The 26,611-nt window shown below is 38.6% G+C and overlaps 1 protein-coding gene across 6 annotated transcripts in view; it reads right to left on the bottom strand.

The window, feature by feature from the left end:
- Positions 1-26,381, bottom strand: part of LOC113544357 (sodium/potassium/calcium exchanger 2) — a 47,721-nt gene extending 21,340 nt beyond the window's left edge. For 2 of the 6 annotated variants that reach the window (XM_026943142.3, XM_026943145.3), the window contains exons 1-5: positions 26,267-26,381; positions 21,748-22,657; positions 7,031-7,069; positions 5,790-5,898; positions 3,083-3,097 (exon numbers count right to left, since the gene is read on the bottom strand). In XM_026943142.3, coding sequence (XP_026798943.1) covers positions 3,083-3,097; positions 5,790-5,898; positions 7,031-7,069; positions 21,748-22,554 — 970 coding nt within the window. In that variant the 5' untranslated portion in view covers positions 22,555-22,657; positions 26,267-26,381. The remainder of the gene's footprint in view (positions 1-3,082; positions 3,098-5,789; positions 5,899-7,030; positions 7,070-21,747; positions 22,658-26,266) is intronic. The other 4 variants (XM_026943144.3, XM_053230936.1, XM_026943146.3 and 1 more) reach the window with 3 other exon arrangements.
- Positions 26,382-26,611: the final 230 nt, after the last annotated feature.

Here is a 26,611-nt window from a genome sequence, read left to right as displayed (position 1 = left end):
AGATAGATAGATAGATAGATAGATACTTTATTGATCCCGAGGGAAATTGCAGCAGATGAGGGTTAAGAGTCTTGCTCAAGAACCCAACATTGGCAGTTTGGCAGTCCCAGGATTGGAAGTCACAACCTTCCGATCAGTTTTCCAGAGCCCTTATTGCTGAGCCGCATGTTGTTACTGGGTAGATACAGACTTGATATGTGCTTTAGGATGGAGTCAGTGCCGCATAGTGACACAACTTTTAAGCTATTCAACCATGTGAAAAGGCAGCACAAAGTGCAACATAAAGAATGCATGAAGGCAAAAAAGGCTGCACTTACCACACAAAATCCCCTTCACCCATATGAGATGTTGCTTAATACAACTCTGTAAACTCCAAGCAATAATTATAATCCATCTGGCAAAAAGATGTGTCCAATAAATACAAAAAACTAGCTAGAGTTTTTAAAAAAAAAAAAAGATGAACACACTTGACAAATATGATAACTGTTGCTAAGTGTCATTGCCTGCACTCTCAGCAAAATGTAGAGGAGAAATAAACCTGCTCAGAATCACATCATGAAGGTGTCTTTCAAGTTCGATAAGAACCCAACAAACCACTTACTAGTTAGTGAAATTTAAGCCAGCCAAGCTCTGCCCAAGAAGCAATGATAGGCATATGGCAGCCATATTGTTCACAAATGGCACAAATGAGTTTACGAGTGTTTTGACTCCACTTTTGTGATGATTAGTCCAAAATCCAAGGACTCGCATCTTCCACATATTATGCCAAGTAGCTTGAGTTTTAGTGGGTGGAGCTTACAGAGTTTTGAGGTTCTTGTGTTTTGAACTATCCAATGAATCAAGAAAAACAAGAACTTTGAGAGTAGGTTATATAGTTCAGGAAACATGGACCAAAAGGTAAAATGTTGCACTATAGCACCACCATTAGGAAAATGGCGATGTTTGGGTAAGTGGGGGGCATTCTGCAACTTTCCACCAAATTTGGTGTTTCTAAACTTTAAGGTTGTTGCTTCACGCATTGTTTTAGCAAAGGAGAAGAAAAATGACAGGGTTCCAACAGGTAAAGCTTGAATATATAATACAGCACTCTCAATGTTTTTATTATTTTGGACCTCTGAAAAAAAAGGGTCATGAACACCTTTTCCTACATCTGGATGTGCAAGAAAGCCGGCACAAGATGAGCTGAACCTTCGAGACAGCATGTGCCACTGGTTGGTGGTCACGACTGGCCATGACTGACAGAGTCAATGAGCTGAAGGAAACTGCTCGAGTCCCATCCTCTGCCAACATGATCTGTCATCTCATCCTGACTGACCCAATGGTATACCATTAACAAATCACTTGCTGTTCAAACTGGGATATGACTGCAATCATGGTTATACTTATAAAATGAAATGATTCAAAATGTACATATCATCATATTAAATGGTATAATGTATGTTCTAGAAAGAGATGTTCAAATGTTTTCGATAGAGTGCTTGTTTTTACACTACTCTTTTCAGGAAAATGTCCACCAGTTCCACAAGTCGACACCACTGGGACTGTTAAAGATACACTCTTCCATGTAGGGCTTAAAAAATTGCAGTTTCTTGCACCGAAACGTTGACGCAGTCGCTTTGTTGTCATCGCTGTTACTGTTTCAATCATGTCTCAGGTTGGCAGAAAATAAATTAGTTCTGCTGGTTCCTGAATGTGTAGTGAAAAAGAATCCAAAATGGAGGAAATGGGTCACAAGTTCCTCTTCAGAGAGGGTGTTCAGTGTTATCGTTTATTGATACCTGTGTGTGAGGCCGTATCATATTAATAGACTCAAGTTTCTGGCATAATATCTGTGTAAATTTCTGCCTCAATACTTTTTATTATTTATGTATAATTGTGTTTATATTTAGGGTTTAAAAGATCTACTTAATTAATAAGAATAAGGAGAGGTCTTAGTTTATTTCAGAAGAAGAAGAAGAAGAAGGTTGTTTTCTGTTGCTTTGAAATGAGGAAGGGCAACAAAAATATTTTATATGTTATAAATATTATTTTATATATAAATTGTCTTGTCTCAACCAAGATAGATAGATAGATAGATAGATACTTTATTTATTCCCAAGGGAAATTAAGTGGTATAGAGCTCCAATATTGACCACAGTAATTGTGATTGTTATTTTATGCAGCTCTATTTATTATGCTATTAAAAAAAATGTTCCTGTGCTTCCATATTTAAAACAAACTCTGAGCTGATAGTCAAACATGCTCTCTTTAGCTATAATGGCCTCTACATTTCTTTTGGACAGAAAATTTAAAATAAAATGGAAAAAAAAATTAATAAGGCGCACAACACGATTGCCATGTGCCAAGTGTTTTCCTCATTTAATGTTGTAAATTTTTTATTTATTTGTTTGTCTCAAATTTTTAAACCCTTTTTAAAAATTGTATTGTGCTTTCAATTTATACTGTAAAGCTGAACAATAAAAAGACATGGTCCCTCAAAATTAAGGACTTCATACTGTGCATACTGTTCAACTTTTTTAGGGAATATATGAATAAGAAAAAAATATGCAAATGATTAGAAACGGGACTGCCCAGCCCTGGAGCACTCATTTAATCAGTGAGAAATCAGAGTGAACTTCTCCGCTGACGAACCTTCCTCTCTTCATTCACACAGTCAGAGTTGGTGATCTCATGCCGTGTCCTACCGAGCGGCTTTATGTGCCCTTCGTAAATTATTAAGCAAATCTGATTTAATCTGATCTGAGCTCCATACTGAAGAGTTGATGTGCTCGCTCAGTGAACAGCTGTAGCGAAGGGTCACGGACATGATCAGAGGGGAAAAATGTCCAATGAGGGTTACCACATAAACACACACACACACACACACACACACACACACACACACACACACAGTGAAGCAAAACCCACATGGATGAATGGCAACAAGGAAAAACAAAACAAAAGAAGTGATATGAGGAGCAAAAACGTTATTGATGATTATCGGTGAGGACGCACAAAGTCTCCAGTGTGACACACTATACTGGGACGGAGGGAGAAGGACAGGGAGGCCATGATGACAAGATTTAGAGAATAACTCACTCACCAGAGTCAGCGAATTCTGAGGAAACAGAAGGAAAGAAAGGAAGACAAAGAGAGAGAAGAACGTGATGAAATAAAACTAGAAGCTCAGAAGCGCATCATTAACGAAACCCCCCGAGAAGAAGATCAAAAATATGTATTAACAGTGCACGAGTAACTCAGGTTATTGCCTAAAATGTTACAAGCCTCTGTGTGGTCCATTAGTTCAGCAATAGGAACAACTTCCTTCAGATCAGCAGGAGGTAATTCCCGATCAAAACATGCCGGCCAGCCGAGAGGTCAGTTTTCAACCAAGCTTTTAAAATGGAAAAACACCCTGCAGCAGATTTCATGTTTTCACTGTAGTTCTCATTATACTGAGAACGTTCTCACTGATGTGTGTTAATAAAAAATGGTTCCTCAGAAGAAACGTTAATTTAACTTGATCGTTAAAAGGACATGGTTAACATGACATGGCTCTGTCTTCTTCGAGAACTAAATGCATATGAATTGATCGGTATCAACCCAGCATGCATTAGTGTATGTTCTGTAAATGCAGCATGGAGATATGGTTCAATTAGACTGTAATTTTGACTAAAGTGAAGATTTTGGTGTAGGGATGGACGATATGACCATAAATATCATATCACGATACTAGAGGACATTTCTACAATACACGACATGGATCACAATATATAGGTTCGCTAACAAACTGCAGGAAAACAACAGTAGTGGTAAAAGTTAAATAATGAGCATTTTTTCAAACTGCTTCTCATGCTACGTCACAGGGCTGAGGAAAGCGCTATCTGCCCTCTTCCGCATATATGAGCTCACAGACAACATGATTGGCCAGTGTTGCTGTCCTTGACAGGGGACTTAGAGTATGCCCCTCCCACCCAGACAGCATGGCCAATTTTGCTTACTTGGACTCCCGGCCATGGATATCTGTGGCATCATTGGATTCGCATCGGCCCTTGAGGAATTTCTTTTGTGCCACTCACGAGTTGCTTTTGGCCTTTTTTTTTTTGTGTGATAGGCCTAAAGATGTGCATACGATGTATAATGTAATATATAGCTGTAGTGTGTGCAGGTATAATGACACATATTATTATTATTATTTTTATTGTTATTAATAATAATAATAATAATAATACCATGTACCTCGATACTGCACAGATAATTACATCACATTATATTGCCAATAACTGTGTATACAATGTAACCAGTGTCTATACAATTTACATGGCACGTATATATATATATATATATATATATATATATATATATATATATATATATATATATATATAAACATTCAAGCACCAAACCTTCTTCTAAGGAAATATAATAATAATATGTAAAAGAAAATTGTATATAAAACAGTATGTACTTGAGATTCATAAATAAGCTAAAAATGAATTCAAATAAATAAGAAATCTCTTCTTTAATGTGGCAAATTAAACAGTAAATGGACAGCACGAGTCACGCTTACAGTACACCGACACACCGACACACACACACACTTCCATTTAAACATAGTCAGCTCTTGTACACACTCTGACTCATTCACACAACCTTCTTTACTCATCACATTTATAGATATGCTGTATATATAAATATGCATATTATTCATTATTTAAACCTGCTAAAGTGTCAGTAACGCATAACAATAAAGTTCCCTTAACTAACATCGTTGACAAGCCATAAACTTTGGGAATTAATGAACTATTAATTAATCTTTTTTTAAACATGCTTCGAAGGGAATTGAGGACTTTGTTGGCAACATATGTATAAAGTTATATTTTTTTAATGACTATTTAACATCACTCCTATGAGAAGAAGAGAAAAAAAGAAGGAAAAAATTGAAAAAAGAAAATATTATGAACGTGTGAATGTGAACATCGACGAAAACAAAACAAAATTTTAAAAATTTAAAAAAGAAAAAAATTTAAAAGAAGAGAAAAAATTCCAGAGAGAGAGAGAAAGTAATAATTATAGTTATTGTTAAATGTATTGTAATTATTATAAATTATTAATTAGGTTATCAAAGTAACAAAGGAAATGAACACGTACCAATTGATATTGATGTAAACTAAATACTCCTGCAATGTTTTTCATTCATTTATAAATAATAATAATAGTAATAATATCACCATGTTGATAAAACTTGAGTATTGTTGTATAAGTATTGGCACCCATCATCCAGCTGGAATTATGAAATCCTTGGCAATTAACCAGCACAAACAAATCAGCTAATATTGATTATATTGGACCTATATTTTACTATTAATAAACCATTATTAATTTGTGTTAATGCAGGTGTTAATGCAGGTGTTATTTATTACAGCATTTATTAATAATATATATAAAATAATGCAAATATTAATTACTTTTTTAACACTGAATAAAGTGTATTGACCCTTAGAGTATGTTCATGGTTTGTTAATATTAACTCAAGCAGTGATTAATGTTAATTAAGTATTAAAATGTTTTAATGACTCCTTTTTTAATTGCATTTCACCTTGTGAAGTGTGAAGTGCTTACATTTTCCAAAAGTTTTTACACTTACTACTCAAGGGTTCTTGTCTTGTTAAGTTTTGTTAATGGTGCAAAAACTAAAATTCTAAATAAACTAAAGATCTTCTCTTAAGAGTGCACATGTGTTTAAGTGGTAATAAGATACATTTAGTGCTTGTCTAATGTGTGTGTGTGTGTGTGTGTGTTTGTGTTACCTTCGCTAAGTGGATCTAGCGTGTGGATCATGAGCTGGAAGATGCTGTTCCTCATCAGGCTGTTGTGCAGAGACGCCGAGCTTCCACCTCTCTGCAGCCTTGGCTTGGCCTACGATTGGATGAGAGACATGTCAGTCAAACCGTTCTCTTCCATGACTATACTCTCTATTATGAAACTATGGCAGTGTGTGAAACCCTGATCCAGGAGACATCTGAACATCTGAGAGTGAATGAACCATGTTAGAATTAGGTCATAGGGTGTAAGGGGTAGGGTGTATGGTTTTGGGATTAGGGTTTTGGGTGTAGGGGTTAGGGCCTAGAGAGCAAAGCTTGCTGTAGTGGAAACACAGCTCAGCACTGCAGGGGGGAGTAAAGGGCACCGTTCGGCTCGCCGCCATGGCAACACGTCAGCGCTATTTGAAGGAGTCAGCTGCAGAGACTCGTGCAGGTGTATGTGTGTGTGTGTGTGTGTGTGTGTGTGTGCGTGTGTGTTTGACGGAGCTTATTCATAAACCTCGAAGTGTTTTAATGGCAATAATTATGTAAAAATTGAGTATGAAATGTTCCAACTCCAAGAAAAATAAAGCCTCAATCTTTTTTGCAAAAATGTCTCATTTAAGCTACAGTAAAGTATTACAGTATAAACATTACAGTAATGATATTCTGAATAGAAGAGTCAGGATGGGTTTTTTTGTATCTGCTTGCTACAGAAATCTCGATTAGCTGGAAAAATTACAGCTGACTAATCTCGACATAAAGGCTAAATTATGCAATGTGCTTTTTCAGTCATTTTCTATCCTACAGTAGTTTTTGGAGGTGAGTCCTTCAGACACTACTGAAAAACACCATCTCAGACACTACTACTCAAGAAAAATCTGGGAATGTTAGAGGTGTGAACTACATGCAGGTGATTTCCATCATCTGATCAACAAATCAACATTTGCGGTTGTGTAACCTGATTCTGAATACACATAACTTTCACCTTGTAAATATTACCGTAAACGTTGGACTTAAGGTGCATACTGTTTATATACTATCACAATATATATGTGATCATCAGGCATCAAAAACATTTTTTTTTGTGTTTTTTTTTTGCTTCTCCTACCACAAGGGTTTATTTTTCTGAATTGGAATCACGCTTTAGCATCAAGTGAAGAAACCATCAGATAACACATACACAAAAGACGCAAACAACAAACCCACTCAGAAACATGCAGACAAAAGACGTAGACTGGACCTACCGACAGCTTGCTGTCATCCTCCGTTGGCACTGGACTAAGCTTTACAGAAATAATATAAAGGTGTGAGAGAGAAAGAGAGAGAACAGAAGACAAGGACGTGAGACAGGAACAGGCGTACACCGTTAAAGACTCCACAAAACAGAACAATACACAGAACAGAACAACAACAAGTAACCTGACTGAGGTGTGATATTTCCTTTAAATCATTCACATCACTTTTATTAGACACAGTGTTCATTCAGAAACTGTTAGCAGGCAAAAAAGACGATGCTTAAGATCCTTTAGAAAGATTGTCCAGTCACACACACGTGAGCAGAACCATAATGGAAATGAAATCAGGACACTACTCATTTAGTGTGTATTAATAGCTACTAGTGAAACCATGGCAACAGTCAGTAAACTAAATGCAGAGTACAATTTTTTTTTTTGTTTTGTTTTGATTTGCTCACTATTTGGTTTGTTTTGTTTTCACACTGCACAAAATTAAGCGAAGCAAGAGATTTTAATTTCAATTTTAAACCCAAAACTAAGCCAAAGGACAGTGCTGCAGTGCTGCAGAAGTGCTATGTGTTCTGGTCTTTGATTTAGTGGCTTCACTAAGCAATTTAAAAAGAATAAAATGCAATGATAGAATTCTAGCTATGATAGATACAATTAGTAAAAAAAAAATCTTATTTGATACTAATCAAGTATTTCAGGCTAACAGTAATGCAGTAACGATGCTAATTATTGGACAAAATTGTTTAATATTAATCATAGACACATATGGATTTTTTTTTTCACTAGTTTGGTTTGGCTGAGTCTGAAATCCAGCCAGCATTCAATCAGAATCCTGAATGATTGCTTATCTAGGACCAGTTTCTATTTTTTTCCATTTTCCCCCATATAGCAAAAGTTCAGATATGGGAGGGTGAAGCAGCATTAGTGCTTAGTGCTACATTAGCCTGAGCTGAGGTTCCTGGAAGGTCATTTCCCGCAGGTTTTAAATGCAGCAAAATCAATTTCGGGCCTCTTGATGCTCCGGCTCCCCGAAAGACTTTTATTGAGCTGTAATCTTGCAGACAGGGCGAGATCATTCGGTGTGTGCAGAAAAATAACTGCTAAAAATACCACTGCCCATCACGACCCAGCGAAACCGCAACACGCTGAGCTCACACACTCAGAAGCTGGTGGGAGGAGAATTTTAAAGTTATGGTCAGCAGGCTATTGGAGGAGAGACGCTCCTGGGCTGCGTAGATAGATGTCAGTATTTTAAGAGCTTGCATCTCTAATGTGGTGCTTCAGGATCTGACAAAATAAACACCCATAAAAAAAAGACACACAACCTCTGATTTTTTAAAGGATGTGTGTGTAAAAGCACATACAGGATTACTGTGTCTTTCATGTCAGCAAAGTAACACATCTTGTCCAGGGTTTTTTTTGTTTTTGTTTTTTTTTTTCATTTTGCCTCAATGAGTATGAAATTTGAGGTGTTTCAGTTAAATTAATTTAGCACCTGCAGTGTGACTTACCACAGAATAAATGTCACTTTTTCAACACAGAAGTGCAAATTAAAACGTCCAGAGGGCAAGTATTAAATTTGCCAAAGCCTCTTTCTACCAGTTGAAGACAAAATAATACCAATTACTAAGTCTTAATAATGAGGAAGTTGTTCAACAAACTGTTATTTATCAAAGAAAAATGTATAACTGTTGATATGGGGAAGTTTCTGTAAGGACATGTTTATGTAACATTTATGGAAGGAGTCTCCAGTGTCAGCTACAGGAAAATCTTTTTTTGTCATATTAATTTAAAGAGTAAGAAAAAAGAGAGGCTGGTGAAGGATTACAGGTTTATAGAGGTTTATAGCTGCAATAATGTATGCGCGAACAGTCACTAGCTTGTTTCATGGATGTTACACAAATTAAAAATAACTATAAACACATAAAAAAGATAATGAGATATGGTTCTTTAATAAATAAAAATTGTAGTGCTGGAAATTTGCTGTGGTATAAAAGGATTAAAACATTTCGGGACATGATTCAAAAGAAAAATAATAGTCTTTGCGTCAGGCCACATCACATCACCATGTCATGTTTTACTCCTTACTTAAGAACAAGTAGGGGACAGCTGCTTACTTTTTATTTTAATAACTGTCTTTTGATGCATGTGACTTCGGAAAATGCATCAACATACTGTTTAATCCAGTTCCTGCACCTCTCTTCTTGTGTCGTATGAGCCTTATAAATATTTCTTTATACAATAACTTAACAACATCATAATCCATATTCAAAGCTAGTCAATTATTACAATATGAATGTTACAATATGATGTGAATGTAACAACACACACACACACACACACACACTCTGCCCTAGTCTCCGAGACATTGTGATTTTTCCATTCTGCCCTCAAAGACTCCTGGCGGACAATCAACGACTTCGAGAGGCAGAAAACACACACATACAACAAATCAAGTCACTCGCTAATTAATGACCTGATTTTCTTCAAGTAGAACTCATTATAGGAGACTAATTATGGTACCTAATTACGGCCCTCATCGCCAACAAAGCAGCGCAGGACACCACAGACCCTAAACACACACATCAGGATGAAGTCTTAAACACAAATGGTCAAACTCTCAGCATTAACTCATGTTAATCGTGGTCATAATGGTGTTTAGAGTGTATTCGGGTGAAAAGAGTTTTGCCACACAGTTGCAGTTTTACTAATAATGACAAAAATCTGTTTTTTTTTTTAATTTTCAGCATATTAAGCTGGGCTTACACCATTCAATTCTTGTACAAGTTAGACACTATTTCACAATCACAAAAATTTTTTTTGTATTGTGGCTAAATCCGATGGTAAATCGAGACAAAGGCAAACAACAACTGAGCTGTCGAAGTTTACAGCCAGACAAAAAAAAATTGGACTTTATGCTGGTTAAAATGATGGATGAGGAAAGGAGGAGAAGAGCTCATGCTGTGTTAATTTATCTGTGATGGAAAAGAAAACAGATGGGTAATAAATGAGTAATAAAAACAGCTGTGTGTTCAGGCATAATTTTTACTCCGTGATATTTCAGTGCTTGTTGTGTAGTACAGTGTGTGCTTCAATTAAAATCAAGACCAGAGTGATGAACACATCTGCTTTGTCCTTCTGCTACAGTAAAAATAGAAAAAAGTTGAGAACTTTGTATTGTTCCATGAGACTTGCTTCCTCACAACCATGCTGTAAAATCTTTGCAGTACTACAGAAGTAATTGCACCCTCCTTCACAAAAATGTGTGACTGTTATTAAATTTAAAACAGAAATGTAATACAAAATCTGCAGATTGAGAAAAACCTGCTTTGCCTTCCTACAGTAAACGGATTCTTTGCTGTCATAAGGACCATTTCTCCATGCTTTCTGGTCTACCAGATGCTAACCAATCTGTCATGGTTTCCCCCTTCACGTCACTGTTCCCATAGTAACAAACGCTTGTGTTTGTTTTGGTTTCTGTTCTAGTCCTGTCTCTAACTCTGTCCAGTCATTGGTTTATTGCCTAACTGTGTTCACCTATTTTGTGTTTACATACATACTGTACATACAAAATTGTCTATTTTGTATATTGTGTTTTTGCTATTTTGTACATTGTCTATTTGTATATTTGTATATTATTCTTTTTATTATCTGTGTCTTGTCTTGTCACTGTCATTGTGTTGCACTGTGGAGCTTCTGTCACTAAAACAAATTCCTCGTAGGTGTAAACATACCTGGCAATAAAACTCATTCTGATTCTGATTCTGATTTAGTTCTTGATTAGTTTGCTACTATTTTGCAGTTACTGTAATGCCTAGCTTTCAGTACACAACTTTCAAAATCTTATAATTGATGTCTTGCTCACTCTATGTGACTTTTATCTGTTGCTTTTTGGATGTAGTGGTGTACACATTAGACAAGTGATCATGCACTACTTTCACCTGGAATTATCTCTGCCAAAACACACCATATCTGCAGATCTCATGAAAATAAACACGAGGGCTGTCTATCCTGACTTTGTCAAGATGGAGCCTGAGAAACTGGATGTGGTAGTTGTTTCTGTGCTATTTTGTACACGGGCAGTGAGGACTGTCTGTTCTGCAAAGAGAACTGGAGGCACAGTGCAAAGGAACACAACTCCTTTTATACTGTGCATAACCAGGGATCCTGTTTGTTTATATTTTTGCACTTCCTAACAACTATTAGGTTATGACGTGCCAAATAATTTCTCATTGGATGTTCTTGGTACGTGGCACAGAGGTGCTCATTGCAGAGGACATCAAATATGTTTGAAAATATTGGTGCAACTACAATATCTCACAGATGGAGAAAACTGTACTGGAGTGATGGCTTGCCAAGCTTTGGGGGTGAGGGAATGGAGTTGTGATTTGTCACAGATTCCCAAAATTAGCCTGTGACAGGGTAGTTAAGGCTGAAATTGTGTAGTGTGAATATTGCATAAGTCTAAACCTTGTTTTCCAAGTTTGATATTTCAGTGTTCTTTCTGGTTTAGACTGTTGCCTATTTCCTTCATCTTCTCTCCTGTCAGTGTTTTGACCCACGCTATAGACTTGGAATGTGATTCACCCAAATAAAGCTCATAGTGAGTTTGTCTCTACTCGCACCTTAACCATGCATTTTTTCCCCATTTTCTCCCCATTTTGGTCACCTGCCATTTCCCACCCACCAGCCAGGTCTCCCCGATCATACAACAGCTACTACCCAGGGTGGGTGAGGGCTAACACATGCTTCCACTGATCCCAACCGCATCTTTTTTGAACTGTTGCATCACCGGGAAGTGTAACACACTCAGAGGAAAGCGCTATCTACCCTCTTCTGCATACCTGAGCTCACAGATGCCCACGATTAGCTAGTGTCGCTGTGATTGACAGGCAAGAGAGGATATGCCCCTCCCACCCAGAAAGCACAGGCAACTTTGCTGTCATGTCTTCCGGCCACAGATAGTTGTGGCGTTGTCAGAATTTAAACTCACGATCTTCCAACAACAAAATCCTTTCCCTTTGCCAAGTTCAAATTCTTTAACTGTTTGAATATCATATCTTGAAAATCCAGTTTGTTAGGCTATGGGTCTCTGATAATATCTTTTTATGATGCACCACCTATAAACAGGGCATGTGCTTCAGTAAATCTATGGATTACTAATGGATTACTAATGGATTATAGCTGGTACGCCTCAAAGAGAGGTTTGGAAACCAAGTCTCACAAAATATCCTGAAAAACTCCAAGACACTATTTATACTTTTTAGAATAAATATATAGGACAGATTCTTCTAGCATATCCTTGGATTACTGTTTATAATCTTCCTCTTGAAACTAGCTTATTTGTGTGATTAATAAAAGCCTCAGTTGTTGAATTTTGCAGTGACAGATTGCAGTCTGCAATCCAAAGCTGTTTATTAGAGCAGTTCTCGTCTAGGCACAGTGAATATTAATGTCTATAATTTTTTTTTAAAAATGCCAAACCTATAATTTAACCTTTATGTGACTCAACAAGTGCAGCATATGCACTGTATCTAAGAAAACAAGTGCAGTTTGTTTTAGCGGTTTAATTTGTACATCTGTTTCGAGATGAAATCAACTAATTTTACAGCACAACAGTGAGTCAGCTTGTAGTCATCACACACACACACACAGAGCTCTCAGTAATACATGCATGTCGAGATCACCTTGAATACGGTCCGAGTTCCTCTCTTGTGCCCAGGCTAAAGCCTCTGGACAGCCATTTGGGCGACTTCAGTGAGTCAGTTCAGTCATTTTGATAATTAGCCTTTCTCAGAAGTAATTATCAGACCTGATTGCAATCAGCTCTTTCTCTGTAGTGCAGAGCCAGAGCATCACATTCACTCACACACACCACATACAAGACAAGGACCGAACCTCCTAGAAAGTCATGCAGCAGTGTCGATAATCGAGACAGTCAACATGCACATTATTGTTAGCATGAAAGATCTGTCAAAACAAATCAGATTTCCAAAGAAAAGCAAATATTTAATTGTTAATACTTGTTATTATCACTTATAACGTTTAAGTACAGAATCTAATTGATACATTTTGAAGACTTAAATCTCTATAGTCATTATTTGAGAGATAGAACTACTTTGTCACATGGAACAATTTGGGAAATTTGTTACAGAGTGAACTTGATGTCTGTAAAAAAATGCACAATTTTTTTTTCAGGCCGATTAACAAAGACAGAAAAAAGGTAGGAATTGTACAGCTAAGCTTAATTTTCATACTTTATTGTATCTTCTTGAACATTTTAAGCATTTTTCAAGGCATAATACTTTAAATCCATAAGAGTACAGTGGCATAAATGAATAAATGAATGAACAAACAAGCAAACAGAAATGGCCAGCTTGTTACATGTTATACAATCAACACCTCATTCGCCTCCATTCCGATGTTTTTATTTCGTAAAATACCTTCATTCAGACACGCCCATCTTTTTTCAAATGTCATTTGTTTTTTTGGGTTTTTTTTTTGACCATTTGTTATTTGTTACCATTTTCATTTTATAAAAAGAACTTATATTTTATAAATGAAAACAAACCGTCAAATGTTAAGAAACAGAACTGGACTATAGCTTTCTTTGAATTTCTTTTCTATTTTAAATATATTTTATGAATGACTTCTAATTTGCTGAAAAAAAAATGCTGGAAAAAATGTACTGGATAAAGTAAAATAATAAAATAAAGTACTTGATCTAATGATCTAATCCTGTGATAAATGGAAAGACTGATGTTTTTTTTTTTTAAATTGTAAGTCTTTACATATAAAAAAACAAGATTGTGTTTTAGCTGTGTATTTTTTATTTAAGTATTCAGTTAAATAAAACATTTTAAAACTTATGGGTTTTTAAAGAAAAACATTGGGTAGGTATCAATTGCGTCTGATATTCAAGGTTTCAGTATCGGTGTTGTTATCGGAAAAGAAAAAGTGGTATTGTGCCATCTTTACTTCTAATTACTGAGTTTGGAATAAATCGATTTTCAAACAAAAAATAGTTTGTTTGGTTTTTTTTGTCAGTAGTAATCACACAATCACACAATCACACTACAGATGCTAGATGAAAAATGCTGGAGTTTTTCTTTAATAGTTACACCACCAGGGACATTGACTACTACAGATTTTGCAGCCTTAAGATTATAGAGTGCACACACACACACACACACACACGCACACCAGATCATATCATGCTTCAGTAAGGGAAAGCCGTGTCCTTGGTGCAGTGGCTGTACAGTGCCTACTACATTAGCTTATTATCTCATCTTTTAAAATAGCTCCCATTGATTGGGCCTCAAATTTCTCTCTCTCTCTCTCTCTCTCTCTCTTTCCATTTTGCTGTCCTCCCCCACCGCCATCATCTACAGGTGACCTTGTAGCCTGGGATTAAACCGAGACGTGAATTTTCCCCAGACATATGCACACACACATACACACACACATACACACAAATACACACACCAACACACTGACACATGATGGACTGAAAAAGAAATAGACAGGATATGGAGTTGTATTCGATCAGATGTGTACTCCTGTGTGTGTGTGTGTGTGTGTGTGTGAGTGTCACATAATTCTGCATTTCAGTGTTTAGGACTCGTGATAGTGTAGAGCGTCACGCTGCAGCTCCAAGCTGCACATTTCCATTCATCATTCAGAGCATTTTATGATGGAGATGAGCTCTGGCATCGACACAATGATCTGGAGCAACTGTAATTAAGTCCAGCACACAATGCACATACACACACACACACACACACACACACACAAACACACACATGCACACACACACACGCACAGACACTCATGCATACGCAACAATATACATGCACACATACACAGAACATATATACAAAAGTGCACTCATGCACAGCTGTGCGTACACAGACACACACACACACACGGTTAAGTTTCCACGGTGACAGGCTTTTACTAAAAGCTTATTAACGACTGATGACTCATTAAAGCTTCATGGATACAGAAGTGTTTCGAGCTCGTAAGCAATAAATCACTAAGTAACTCAACCCGCAGCCTCAGAAACAAATCCAAACTTATTTGGCTTGCGTGTTTTACCACATTAGTGACATTTAACACTTCAATTTCTCTTCACTTGTTTATTTCTCTTGATGTTAATTAAAAAACCTCAGCTTATCACGTTACCGAGAAACCCTTAATGTGCAAAGTCCTCTGTCCGGACAACTCTCCCGTCTCAGAAAACTTATTGACTGTTACGAGGCGCTGACACTGGAGACTCCTTCTGTAAATATTAAATGAACATCGCCTTAAATAAAGCTTCATCATCTCAACAGCTATATGTTTTTCTTTGTTAAATAGCGATAGGTTTTTGATTTGTTTATTATTAGTCACAGATTATGTGGAATCCCTGTGTTACTATAGAAATAGCCCTGTATGAAAATCTTCGCTCATACATAAAAGAGACACCTCATTATCTGATGTAATAAAATTGGCTTAAAATGTTTTAATTCAGTCCATCTCAGAATACACTCTGGAGTTATTTAACCTCATGCTGCATAAATCATTCACATTTACACACAAATTAGCACATAGTGAAATATTTAAAACAGCCTAATGTAATATGTGGGTTCAATTTCAAGTCCTCATGAAGTTTATTTCCAAGACTAATATAATCAGTGCGTGTAATCAGCGTTGCCTGATTGCACGGTTTCACGCCCCACGTGGGCTATTTTATAAAATCACATTAGGCTGGGAAGAAAATTACCTCAGGCAGGTAGATATCATCTGCGAACGTTACACTCTGAGCTGATTTAAACTGGATTTTAATTAGGATTTAAACAACCGTATTCAATCTGCCGGCCGTGTACATAATCTGTTAGGGTAATCTATATGAGGGATTTTTAGCTTGAATCCTGGAGGTCTTGAACAGTGTCTGAAGTGTTCCGTGCACCCAACACACCTCATCCAATTTATAGCGGACTTCATAATGAGCTTATAACCCAGATCAGACGTGTTGGGGGAAGGGAAAACCTGCAACAAACAGGTGCAATGTGAGGGTCCTCTCTGCAGTCTAGAGCTTGGGGCGGGGTTACACCTGGTGGGCGGAGTAACAGATGTCATTCCACCTTAAGTTGGTTTTGTACTGTACGATTTTCATCCTGATTTTGCTGTCACAAGTCGTGTGGTTTTAGAACGCATAATGTGAAATACTCACCAGTGTGTGATTTACTGCCGTTGCGAACAAAGATGGCCGACAACAACGTTCTGGCAGTGTTGGGAATTTTTAATGTGTGAGCATTAAAATGAGTGTGAGTGCTGCTATGACCCTTGTTTAAAAGCCACTAATAGGATGAAACTCACAGGACAGCTACAAATACATTAGTGCCGATGACGAAACATAAACGAAACAAGGTAATAGACAGAAAAAATCTCCGTATTAATTCATAACCTCACTTTGAGCGATGTTTTCGTTTTATGCGAACCTGTTTCCCGCATGAGCAAAACTATAGATCACGCTGATTGATGACAGGAGCAGAACGTAGTAACTTTTCATTAATCACAGGTCTATCGTTAGAGGATCTTCATCATATAATGTGACATGGAGAACACGTTATGTTATCGCTCTGTCTGTTATACAATTCGGCCGAGATTTTATTAAGATCTCGTACAGTGTGACAAGTGATTATCTTAAAAGAGTGCTATAATCACACAACTGTGTAGCAAAAGAAGTATGAAAGTAAGAAAATGGCTGAGATTTTTGTTTTTGTTAGATTGTGCAATTTCCTCCTGTTTAGATCTTCGAAAACTTAGGAAAATATGGACAGGTTTTTTTGTCAAAGCTTCATACCCACAGATTTTATCCCTTCATTTTTGAGTGCCCAAGGTCACGTACAGTCTACAATTGATTCCCTCATATTTTTCCTAGCAACCCATAGCAACAGCATCCAAAATACTTCACTTATAGAGGTCATCAACAAGGTACAAAATTTTAGAAAGTGAATTGAAAACCATAATATTCATTTTGTTTTTGCTTTATGTATTTCTTTACAGTGGTATCTTATACCGGGGACACACATGAGATTTGCTATAAAGCCTAAAAAGGTTCATTAAAACTTTGTTAGAGTTTTTTAGATGCTAAGGTTCCACAAAGATGGAGAATATAAACTAGAACAAATTTGAAAAAAATGAGAACACGTGACAGACATAATACACAACTAGCCATAATATTCTATACAAGCTGATGCAAAAGGGGTGTAAATGCATAAAATAAAATTTCAACACTCACTCATGTTATATCCCTTGCACCTTCTCTATTTCAAGGTCATCATCATAAACCTTTGGTGATTCACTGCTGTGAATGTTTGCACATTTTATTTCACACTTCATGGCGACATACAGTTTAGTGTTTCATCAACACTTCAGACAATCGATGTGGGGGGAGGTCTGGTTTAACTTCTTTATGTGCTAAGTATAAATCCTGATTTGTTTAAAGCTTCACCGTATGGCTTTTACGAATCATATCTCAAAAACCCAATCCCAGCTCATGTAACCTAAATCCATCAGGGATAATCTCGCCAAGGAGGATCATTGCCATGAAGAATTGCTATATATTTTTACAATAACATGTTGTCATCACACACACACGCACACACACACTTTTGCATCATTTTTTGCATCGATTCAAAACAATGTACTTACTATAATTACTACTATTGATGCATGCTAGACTGAACCCTTATATTAAACCAATACAAAGGTTGCTTTTGAGTTCAAATACTGTTCAGTGAGACACTTTAATACATTTTAAAATATGATTTTATAATCATAATTGTAGATCATAATAAAAGATTTGGTAATTAGCCGGTTATACACTGGCTTGTTAAGATTCTTCCTTTGTTTGTGTTTGTGTTTTTTTTTTTTGTTTTTTTTTTTATCATATCTAAACTATCTAGTACAATGACTACTGACTCTTGACTCATTCAACTGAGAGAAGCATTTTGTGCTTTGGTCCCAGGAGGACCATTAAAATGTCAGCACAGTGTGTGTTCCCGTGTCTGTGGGGACATAATACGTGCTCACACACTTTTTTTTAATCTTTGGATCATGCCAGAACTTGTTATTCTAGAGTTCTAGAGATTTACGCACGATGCAACACCAGCTGTACATAACAGCTGATGCTGAAGTCAGGACTTGACATCGGAACTCTTTCGTTGTAGAAGTGAACATGCTCAAATCCATACATTTGTAGGTGAAGCTCTATATCCTTGCTAAAGCCCCCTAAAATAATATTCCTGGGAACCATCCATCACTAGCACAGGTCTACTAATGTTCAAGCATATCTACATTTTCATCTTAGCCATGTATTGGGAACTAGACAGACCACAAGTTCCCAGTGCTTGGCCGTGGTGTTCTTCTCCTGGAACTTTAGACATTACTATAGTTACTAAAAGGCTGTGGGTCCAAATTCCAAAAAAACATCAAACGTAATCTGTGACCCTTCAAGGTTTTATGTAGAATCCTTTAGGAAGCTAAGAACCCCTAACCTAACCTAACCTAACCTAAGAATTGGGTTCTTAAGATATTTAGGAGTTTTTAAGCCTCCTCAAGGAGTTCTAAAAGGGAAACACTTTATTGAAGGGAGTTAGATTTTTTTGATGTCTTCTGTGATACGGACTTAATCATGCTAGCAAGCACAAAGCTGAGCTAATACTGCAAATGGCCAGTTCAAGCTCATCAAGACAAAAAAAAACCTTGTCCAAGCATTCAGAACTGGACGAAGAGAAAATATGCTCGATAGACTGTTACCAAAGAGTCGTGATGTCTCTAAGGATTGTTTTAAGTAGGACACAATTTGTTGAGCTTAAGACACAGTGGCTGCTCTGGCGTTTGGTGTTTGTTTGAGTAATCCCACATGAGCCTAGATATGCTGAGAGCAGCTTCATGGTCTTCAGTTCCACTAATTCAGGCCACACCCTTATCATGCAACACTAACTCTAACTCCAAGATCATGCCTTCTGAAAATTCATTACATGGCAGAGTGTGGGCCAGATGAGTGAGGAGTGCTTCTGAGCTTCAGTTTGAAGTGTGACAAACTCTTGGAGCAGATCAGACTGTGATGAACAGATCGTCCTTCTGCAGCTGCCAAAGCACAGAACATTGACGACATGCTGCCATGTTCACCTGCCACTCTACACACACACACACACACACACACACACACACACACACACACACACACTGATATGATGTTCTCTCACTTTCACACACTCCCACACAAGCAATAACATCCTGTGCACAATCATGGAGTTCCTCTCTCTCTCTCTCTCACCATTCAGACACACACACACTCATCTCACACCAATATCCATGCCAAACTTCCAATTTTACTTTGAACAATTTAGCAAGGATGTTTCAAGGATGTTTCAGGCTCTAATGTTATACTGCTATAGACAGAGTAAATGTTAACAGCAGCGCTACATTGTAATGACGTCCAAAAAATATCCAAATTTTCCTAAAAGGTTGTACTTTGGCATAAATTTCGATATGCATTGTATGCATTTCAAGTTTGATATTTTGTGATTTAATTGTCTATTTAATCATATAATTAGCTGATCAGGCAAAACACTGTCCAATATTAAAAGCCTTGCTCTGAGAAACAAAATGATTCCAGGATGACATTCAGAGCTCGTCTTAGACCTCGCTAAACATTAGCAACAAACACTTTAAGAAGAGCAGGTAGGCTTCCTCCAGCTGCACTTAAGCATGAAATGTTATACGGATGTGTTTACCGTTCATGAAAACAAGCAGACGGAGCTTGGAGTATTTAATCTGTGCACTGCACTATAAGAAACATAATCATTGATGATTGCATGCTTGTGTGCGCTCGAGTGCAAGTAGAGCTGTCTCGCCTGCTAACCAAACCGCTACCTGTTGCCAGGCAACCTAGAGGGTCGACTCTTTGGTGTGCGACGTGTGTTGGTGAAAATGTAGTGCAAAATTAAAAAGAAGCACACTGGGTGAAATTTCACCACCAGATCAGTATTGCTCTGTCAGTATCACTCAATCTTTTTCACTTTGTCACCCTAAGGCTCCATCATTCCCTATCAATCTGTCTCTGTATCGCTCTATCGTTCTCTCGCTCTCTCTCACTGTCTCACTCCATCATTACCAGGTGCTCAATCCTGAAACGCAGACATGCAGATCAGTGCAAGATGGAGGGAGGGAGGGAGGGAGGAGTGGACTGTGGAGGGAGGAAGAAAATGAGAGGGCAAGAGGAGAGAGGAAGATAAAAAGGAAAGGAGTGAAACATGAGGTGAGGACAGGACAAGAAGGAGAGAGGAGGAGAGATTTTAATCAGCAGGAAGGAGGAGGGTAAAAGAAGGGGTTTGAAAAGGTAAAGAAGGGAAAGTGGTTAGAGGATTGGAGGAAATGAGAGGGAAGAAAGGGAGAAAGAAGGAGTCATGAAGAGAGAGGAGGAATGGAGAGACTTAGGAGGGCAGGAGAGTCAATCATGAGGAAGACGTGAGTGAAGGACAAAAGAAGGAGGGAAGTAGAATAGTCAATTTTGAAAGAAAGGAAGAGAAGTAAGGAGAAGGGGAGATAACATGAATGAGGAGAAGATAGAAAAAAAAGAAGAGGACTGAGTCTTGAGAGAAGGATGGAGAGGTGAGGAGAGTACAGGAGATGAGAGGAGAGGATGAAGGAAGCGATATAGAGAGAGGAGGAGAAAAGGAGAGGGAGGAGAGGAAGGAAGTGAATCATGAGGAAGGAAGGACAGAAAGGTGAGGAGTGAATTTTGAGGGAAGGAAGGAAAAACAAAGATAGGAGAGGAGTAGAAGAGGAGAGGGCAGAAGTGGGAAGAGGGGAGAGGAGGAGAGGAGGGGAAAGAAGAGGAAAGGAGAGGAAGAAAAGAGAGGAGAGGACAGAAAATGAGATAGGAAGAGAGGAAGAACAGAGAGGAGAGGAGAGAACAGTAGGAGAAAGGAAAGAAACAGAAAGGGCAGAAGAAAAGGGAAGGAAAGGAAAGCAAAGGAAGGATTAGAGAAAAGAGGAGAAGAGGAGAAGAGTGAGATACAAATGAAAGAGAACACGAGGGGGGTATTCAATTTGGGAGTATTAGAGAAGAGAAGAGAAGAGAAGAGAAACATGAGGGTAGAAAGAAGATATGAGGAGAGGAAGAGAAGAGAAAGAATGTACCAAAAGGGAGAGGAAAGGAATCAAGAAGAGTAAGTCATAAAGCTGGAAAAGGAAAAAAGTGAATACATGAAAAAGTGAGTGCAAACAAATTATATGAAATGAAAAAATTATAGGTGGAATGAGATTTGGGTAAAGGAGAAGAGAAAAAAGGGAGATGAAGGAAAGAGAGGACTGGATTGTGAGTGAAGGACAGACAGAGTCAGTCATGAGGGAATGGTAGATATAGTGTGTAGAAGAGAGAGAAGGAGAAAAGAGAGAATGGGAAATGAAAGCAGGAGAATCGTGACAGAATGAAGGAGATGTATGGAAAGGAGAAGGAGTGAGAGGAAAGAAAGTGCAAGCAGGAAGTAAGGAGAAGAAAGGAAGGAATTTTGAGGTGGGGAGAAGAGAGGGGAGGACAGGAGGAGAAGAGAAGGTACTGGTGAGCAGAGAAGAAGAGGGAGGTGATGGAGGAAAAGGCAGGAGAAAAGAGGAAGGAAGGAGAACCTTGAGGAAACGTAGAAGAATGGCATCTGGCTCACCTTAGGCTGCGTCTCGGCCACCTCCACCACCTGGTTGCGGTTCATCAAGCCCTTGACCAGCGCCTCCACCTGGGCATTGTACTTCATGAAGAGCACGTAGGTGGCGTAGGCCAGCAGCAGGGTCACACTCTCCCAGCAGCTGATGTAGTTGTCCAGGAAAAAGACGATGAGCATGATCAGGTCGAGGATGTAGAAGGAGACGTCGCGGAAAAGTGGCCACCATGTCAGGTTGAGGATCTCGCGTGAGAACACGGCGCACATGCCAATCACGAACAGGATGTTGAACACGGCCGAGCCCACGATAGTGCCGATGCCCACATTGCTGTGCGAAATGAAAACGCCAATAATGGAGGTGAAGAGCTCAGGAGCGGATCCTCCGGCCGCCATGAAGGTGGCGCCAGCCACATCGTCTGATATGACCAGCTTCTCGGTGATGACCGTGAGTGCGGGCACGAAGAACTCGTCACACACGATGGCCAATGCGATGAACATGTACAGCATGCCAAGCATGTGCAGGATCACTGCACCTTGGCGACGCTGTTCCAACGTGAACAAGTCCTCAGGATACTCGCCTTGGTTCCCTGATGCGTTGGTAATACTAACCGAGAGGAGAGTCCTGTGAGGAGCAGGGCCATGAGGCTCCTCTAGCTGGGAGGCGGAGCTCCACAAGGAGGAGGATGAGGAGGAGAAGAAGGCACCGAGGGTGGAGAAGGAAACAGAGCTTATTGCCAAGATCCCGAGGAGGAGCGCGAGCACCCGTGCTGGACGTAGCTTCTTCCTGATGACGTGGTGCGATTGCTGACCCATGATGCAACACTCAGCTAGTACGTCTTAGCACACACAATACATGCTGCTGCTGTGCAGGAAATCCGGATGACCTTTAGCACTCCAGTGGCTTCCTCATAGTAGCCTGGAAATGACAACAAGGGTATGAGGGAAAGAAAAAAGGTTAGTCGGCAGGTTGTACTTGGACCCCTGCTAGGGAAACAACCTTATTCTACAGAGGGACTATCGAGAGCATCCTGAGCAGCTACATCACTGCCTGGATTGAAAATTGCACCGTCTCGGATCATAAGACCCTGCAGCGGATAGTGAGGACAGCTGAGATGATCATCAGGGTCTCTCTTCCCTCCATCATTGATGTTTACACCACACGCTGCATCCGTAAAGCCACCAGTATTGTGGATGACCCCACGCACCACTCACACAAACTCTTCACCCTCCTGCCAACTGGTAAAAGGTACCAAAGCATGCAGGCCCACATGACCAGACTGTGCGACAGTTTCTTCCCCCAAGCCATCTTCCCCCAGACTCCTCAATACTCATAGACTCTCTCTCTATCCCTCTCTCTCACTCATACTTATTGTATTTATAAAAATATTGTATATAATTTTTATCATTACTATACTCTCTACCTGGCTGCTAACCCAATAACTGCTATGTCCATATATAGTAGAAGCTTATCTGCCGAATATCGTGTCATAGTTGTTATGTTTGCATTCACAGCAATTTATCATATTGTTATTCTTTTGCAGTACCTGTTATATCTGACACTTCAACACTAGAACTGTGTACTGGTTGGTGCTGCACTGTCTCTTGCTGTGCCTATTGTCCTGTTTTAGTACTTATTGTACTGTCTTGTGCTGTTTGCACACATTTGCATGTGCACTTTATGAAGGAATGTGTAGTCCCATGTAGTTCTGGGTTTATGTAGCACCATGGCCCCAGAGGAACACTGTTTCATTTCACTGTGTACTGCACTAGCTGTATAGGGTTGAAATGACAATAAAGCCACTTGACTTGACCTCTCTTGAAGGGTTCTGCAAACAAGCTTTAAGATTTCCCCAAGACAGACAAACCAAAAAACACTTTCAGTTCTAGATGTTTTTCACCAATAGTGTGGTTACAAATTCAGGTAGCCTGTCAAATTTGTGGTTAATGGTGTAGCTTGTTATTTTTAGAGCCCTCTGCTGCCTGGGAGGTAAATTGTCTGTCAAATCACATTATCTATATTATTATTATTATTCATTCATCATCAGTAAGGGCTTTACTCTGGTCAGGATCTGTCATGAGTTGGGAATACACCCAGGATGGCACACCAGTCTATATCAAGGCACCATCAGCACACTCATTCACACCTAGACTTGCCAATCCACCTACTGCATGACTTTTGGGAGGTGAGAGGAAAGCAGAGAACCCTGGAGAGGAAACCCACGCAGATACAGTCAGAACATGTGACAGTAACCTGAGCTCAGGATCGAGCCAGCAACCTTGGTGACAATGCTACCCAGTGTACCAGCGTGATACCCTATAGTTTGTTAGTTAGTTACAGAAAAACAGGGGAAAGGACTAAAATGTTCTGCTTCAGCTGGGGACACAGCCATGTTTTTATGGACAGACATCTAAAAATGAAGAAGCTAGCCTGATGTATTGAAGGCAATATTCTGAATCACAGATTTTTGTAAGGTTTACTTTAAGTGAAAGGTTATCTGTGTGAGAGTGAGAGAGAGAGAGAGAGAGAGAGAGAGAGAGAGAGAGACTGCCTGCACAGGCCCATGGGAAAGTCCCACAGCGCTGCCTGGCTTTTGTGCTCAGCTGCGTATGTACGCTCAAGGTCACCATGAAACGATGCAATGTCAAAACTGCATCCGTCTGAAGCCATTTCCTTCAGATTCATCACTCCACAACATTCGTGACCGTCTTGAGCTATACGTCTGAGGAGGCGTCAATATTGAAAAGATTAATGGGCTGGAGGACAGGTGCAAGTCAAGGGTGAAGGAGCAGCACAACAGCTCCTCCACGTTACTGTAGAAACGGCTGACGACCGGCAGATTCACATTAGCTACTGATAACTGCTCTGAAGCAGAGGGATGTAACTTGCATTTTTAAATTGTGCTGGTCAGAATCAGCAGCCACATCCCACTCAAATGAGCCTGGAGTTTAAATTTATTTGACAGTTCAAGATCCGTATGTGTGCCACACACAGGCCGCTGTGTGTGCTGTGTTTCCATGCAGGACTCAGTGCTCGCAGCAACAATCGACGTGAAACCTAGCAGGAGGAATAACACCAGAGCTTCTCTCAAGTTGCCTGTGCCTTTTAACCAGCCAGGTCAATGTACAACAGCAGCTGTTGTAAATTTCTCAACTTTTTAATAAAAACTAGGTATGTGACAGTTAATATTCCCATTTAGTATATATCTTATTAAATAAATAAATAGGGTATTTAAAAAATAACAACTTCATGCTATTAAATAAGTTATAATAATAAATAAGTAATAATACAATAAAAAATTGTTATGTGCTAGTTAATATTCTTGTAAGTATCTTACTAAATTAAAAAAAAATGCATGCTATTAAATATGTATAAAAATAAAAATAATAATAATAATAATAATAATAATAATTAATGTGCTAGTTAATGTTCCCATTAAATAAATAAATTGAACATTAAAAAAACAGTTCTGTGCTTTAAAATATGTACAAGAAGAAGAAGAAGAAGTGCTTTTTAATATTCTCATTCTAGTAAATATCTGTAAATATTTGATTAAATATATGAAGGTGAATTAAATTAATATCTTAAAAGTGTGACATTTAACACCAAAAGGAGAAAAAAATTAAAAATAAAAAGTAAACATTTTAACATTTTAAAATCTTAATGATTTTTAACATTTCACACCAATTTGCAAGCAACAATGCAAGCTTATATATATATATATATATATATATATATATATATGTAAAACATATATATATTGCCAGATCCACAACCCCTCCATAGTGAGTCCCTCCAAACCGCCACTGTCCTCCAAGTTTATTTGACAAGCATCTCACGTTTTGGCAAAGAAAAAAAAAAAAATTGAATACATTTTTTAAAAATTCCCACTAAAATTTTCACAGCAATCTGACGTGCATCAGCTACAGCTTTAATGAGCATCACTTTAAAAAAAATATTGTCCAAACGTCTCTCTTAGTGTAAACAGATCTGGATGTGTGACAGAGCTGCATTATAATGGGATTAGAGGAAAGCTTTTTCACCTTAAACCCACTAAGCCCATGCGGCGTATAGCTTCAGCTGTGTAACATGAAGCCATGGTTCAGGATGTGCACATTTAGACTGGAGGACACGGGACACTGGTTCAGGCTAGCATCACACACATATGAGCTGTGTGTGTGTTTGTGTGTGTTGTTCTTGTTGTTGTTGTTATTGTGGTTGTTTTTGCATGCAGTACATAGTGTGTGCTACCTGGAGCAGAAAGAGGCATCTCTCGAGCAGGGTTTAAAAATAAAACCCCCAGCATGACATTTACCCTGAGATCCAAGATGTAACACAATATATAGTGCATGCACGTGAATATTAGGTTATAATATTGCAAAGTAAGGATGGCATGAGTATCCATCTCGAGAATAAGCAGCAGTATAAAAGAATGCTTCACTACAATAAAAAGAAAATATTAAAATCCATGAATGAAACATGCATTAGTTATTAAAGATGAGTAGTATTGAGCAGGACAGTACTCACATGCATGGAGAGGAGCGCCGGCAGCAGCAGGTTGTGAGCCCAGGAGCTCTCTCTCTCTCTCTCTCTCTCTCTCCCTCAGTGTGTGTGTGTCTCTCTGAGCGATGCTGATGCTGATGCTGCTGATGATGGTGATGGTGATGATGCTGTCTGGGGGCGGTTCCTCCTTTCCTTACCAGATACCTCTGTGCATAGCCTTGTTGCCAGATCCACAGTTCTCACACATCAGCCTCATGCTTTGCCTACTGCATGGATATAATATCATGCACTCTCAGAAAAAAACAGGGTACTAACCTGTACTTTTCCTTGCCACAGGTGTAGCAACCTCATGGGGTACATCTATTGTAC

Source organism: Pangasianodon hypophthalmus, chromosome 28 (genome assembly GCF_027358585.1).
Source record: "Pangasianodon hypophthalmus isolate fPanHyp1 chromosome 28, fPanHyp1.pri, whole genome shotgun sequence".
Classification (NCBI taxonomy): domain Eukaryota; kingdom Metazoa; phylum Chordata; class Actinopteri; order Siluriformes; family Pangasiidae; genus Pangasianodon; species Pangasianodon hypophthalmus.
This window is presented reverse-complemented; position numbering and strand designations above follow the sequence as displayed.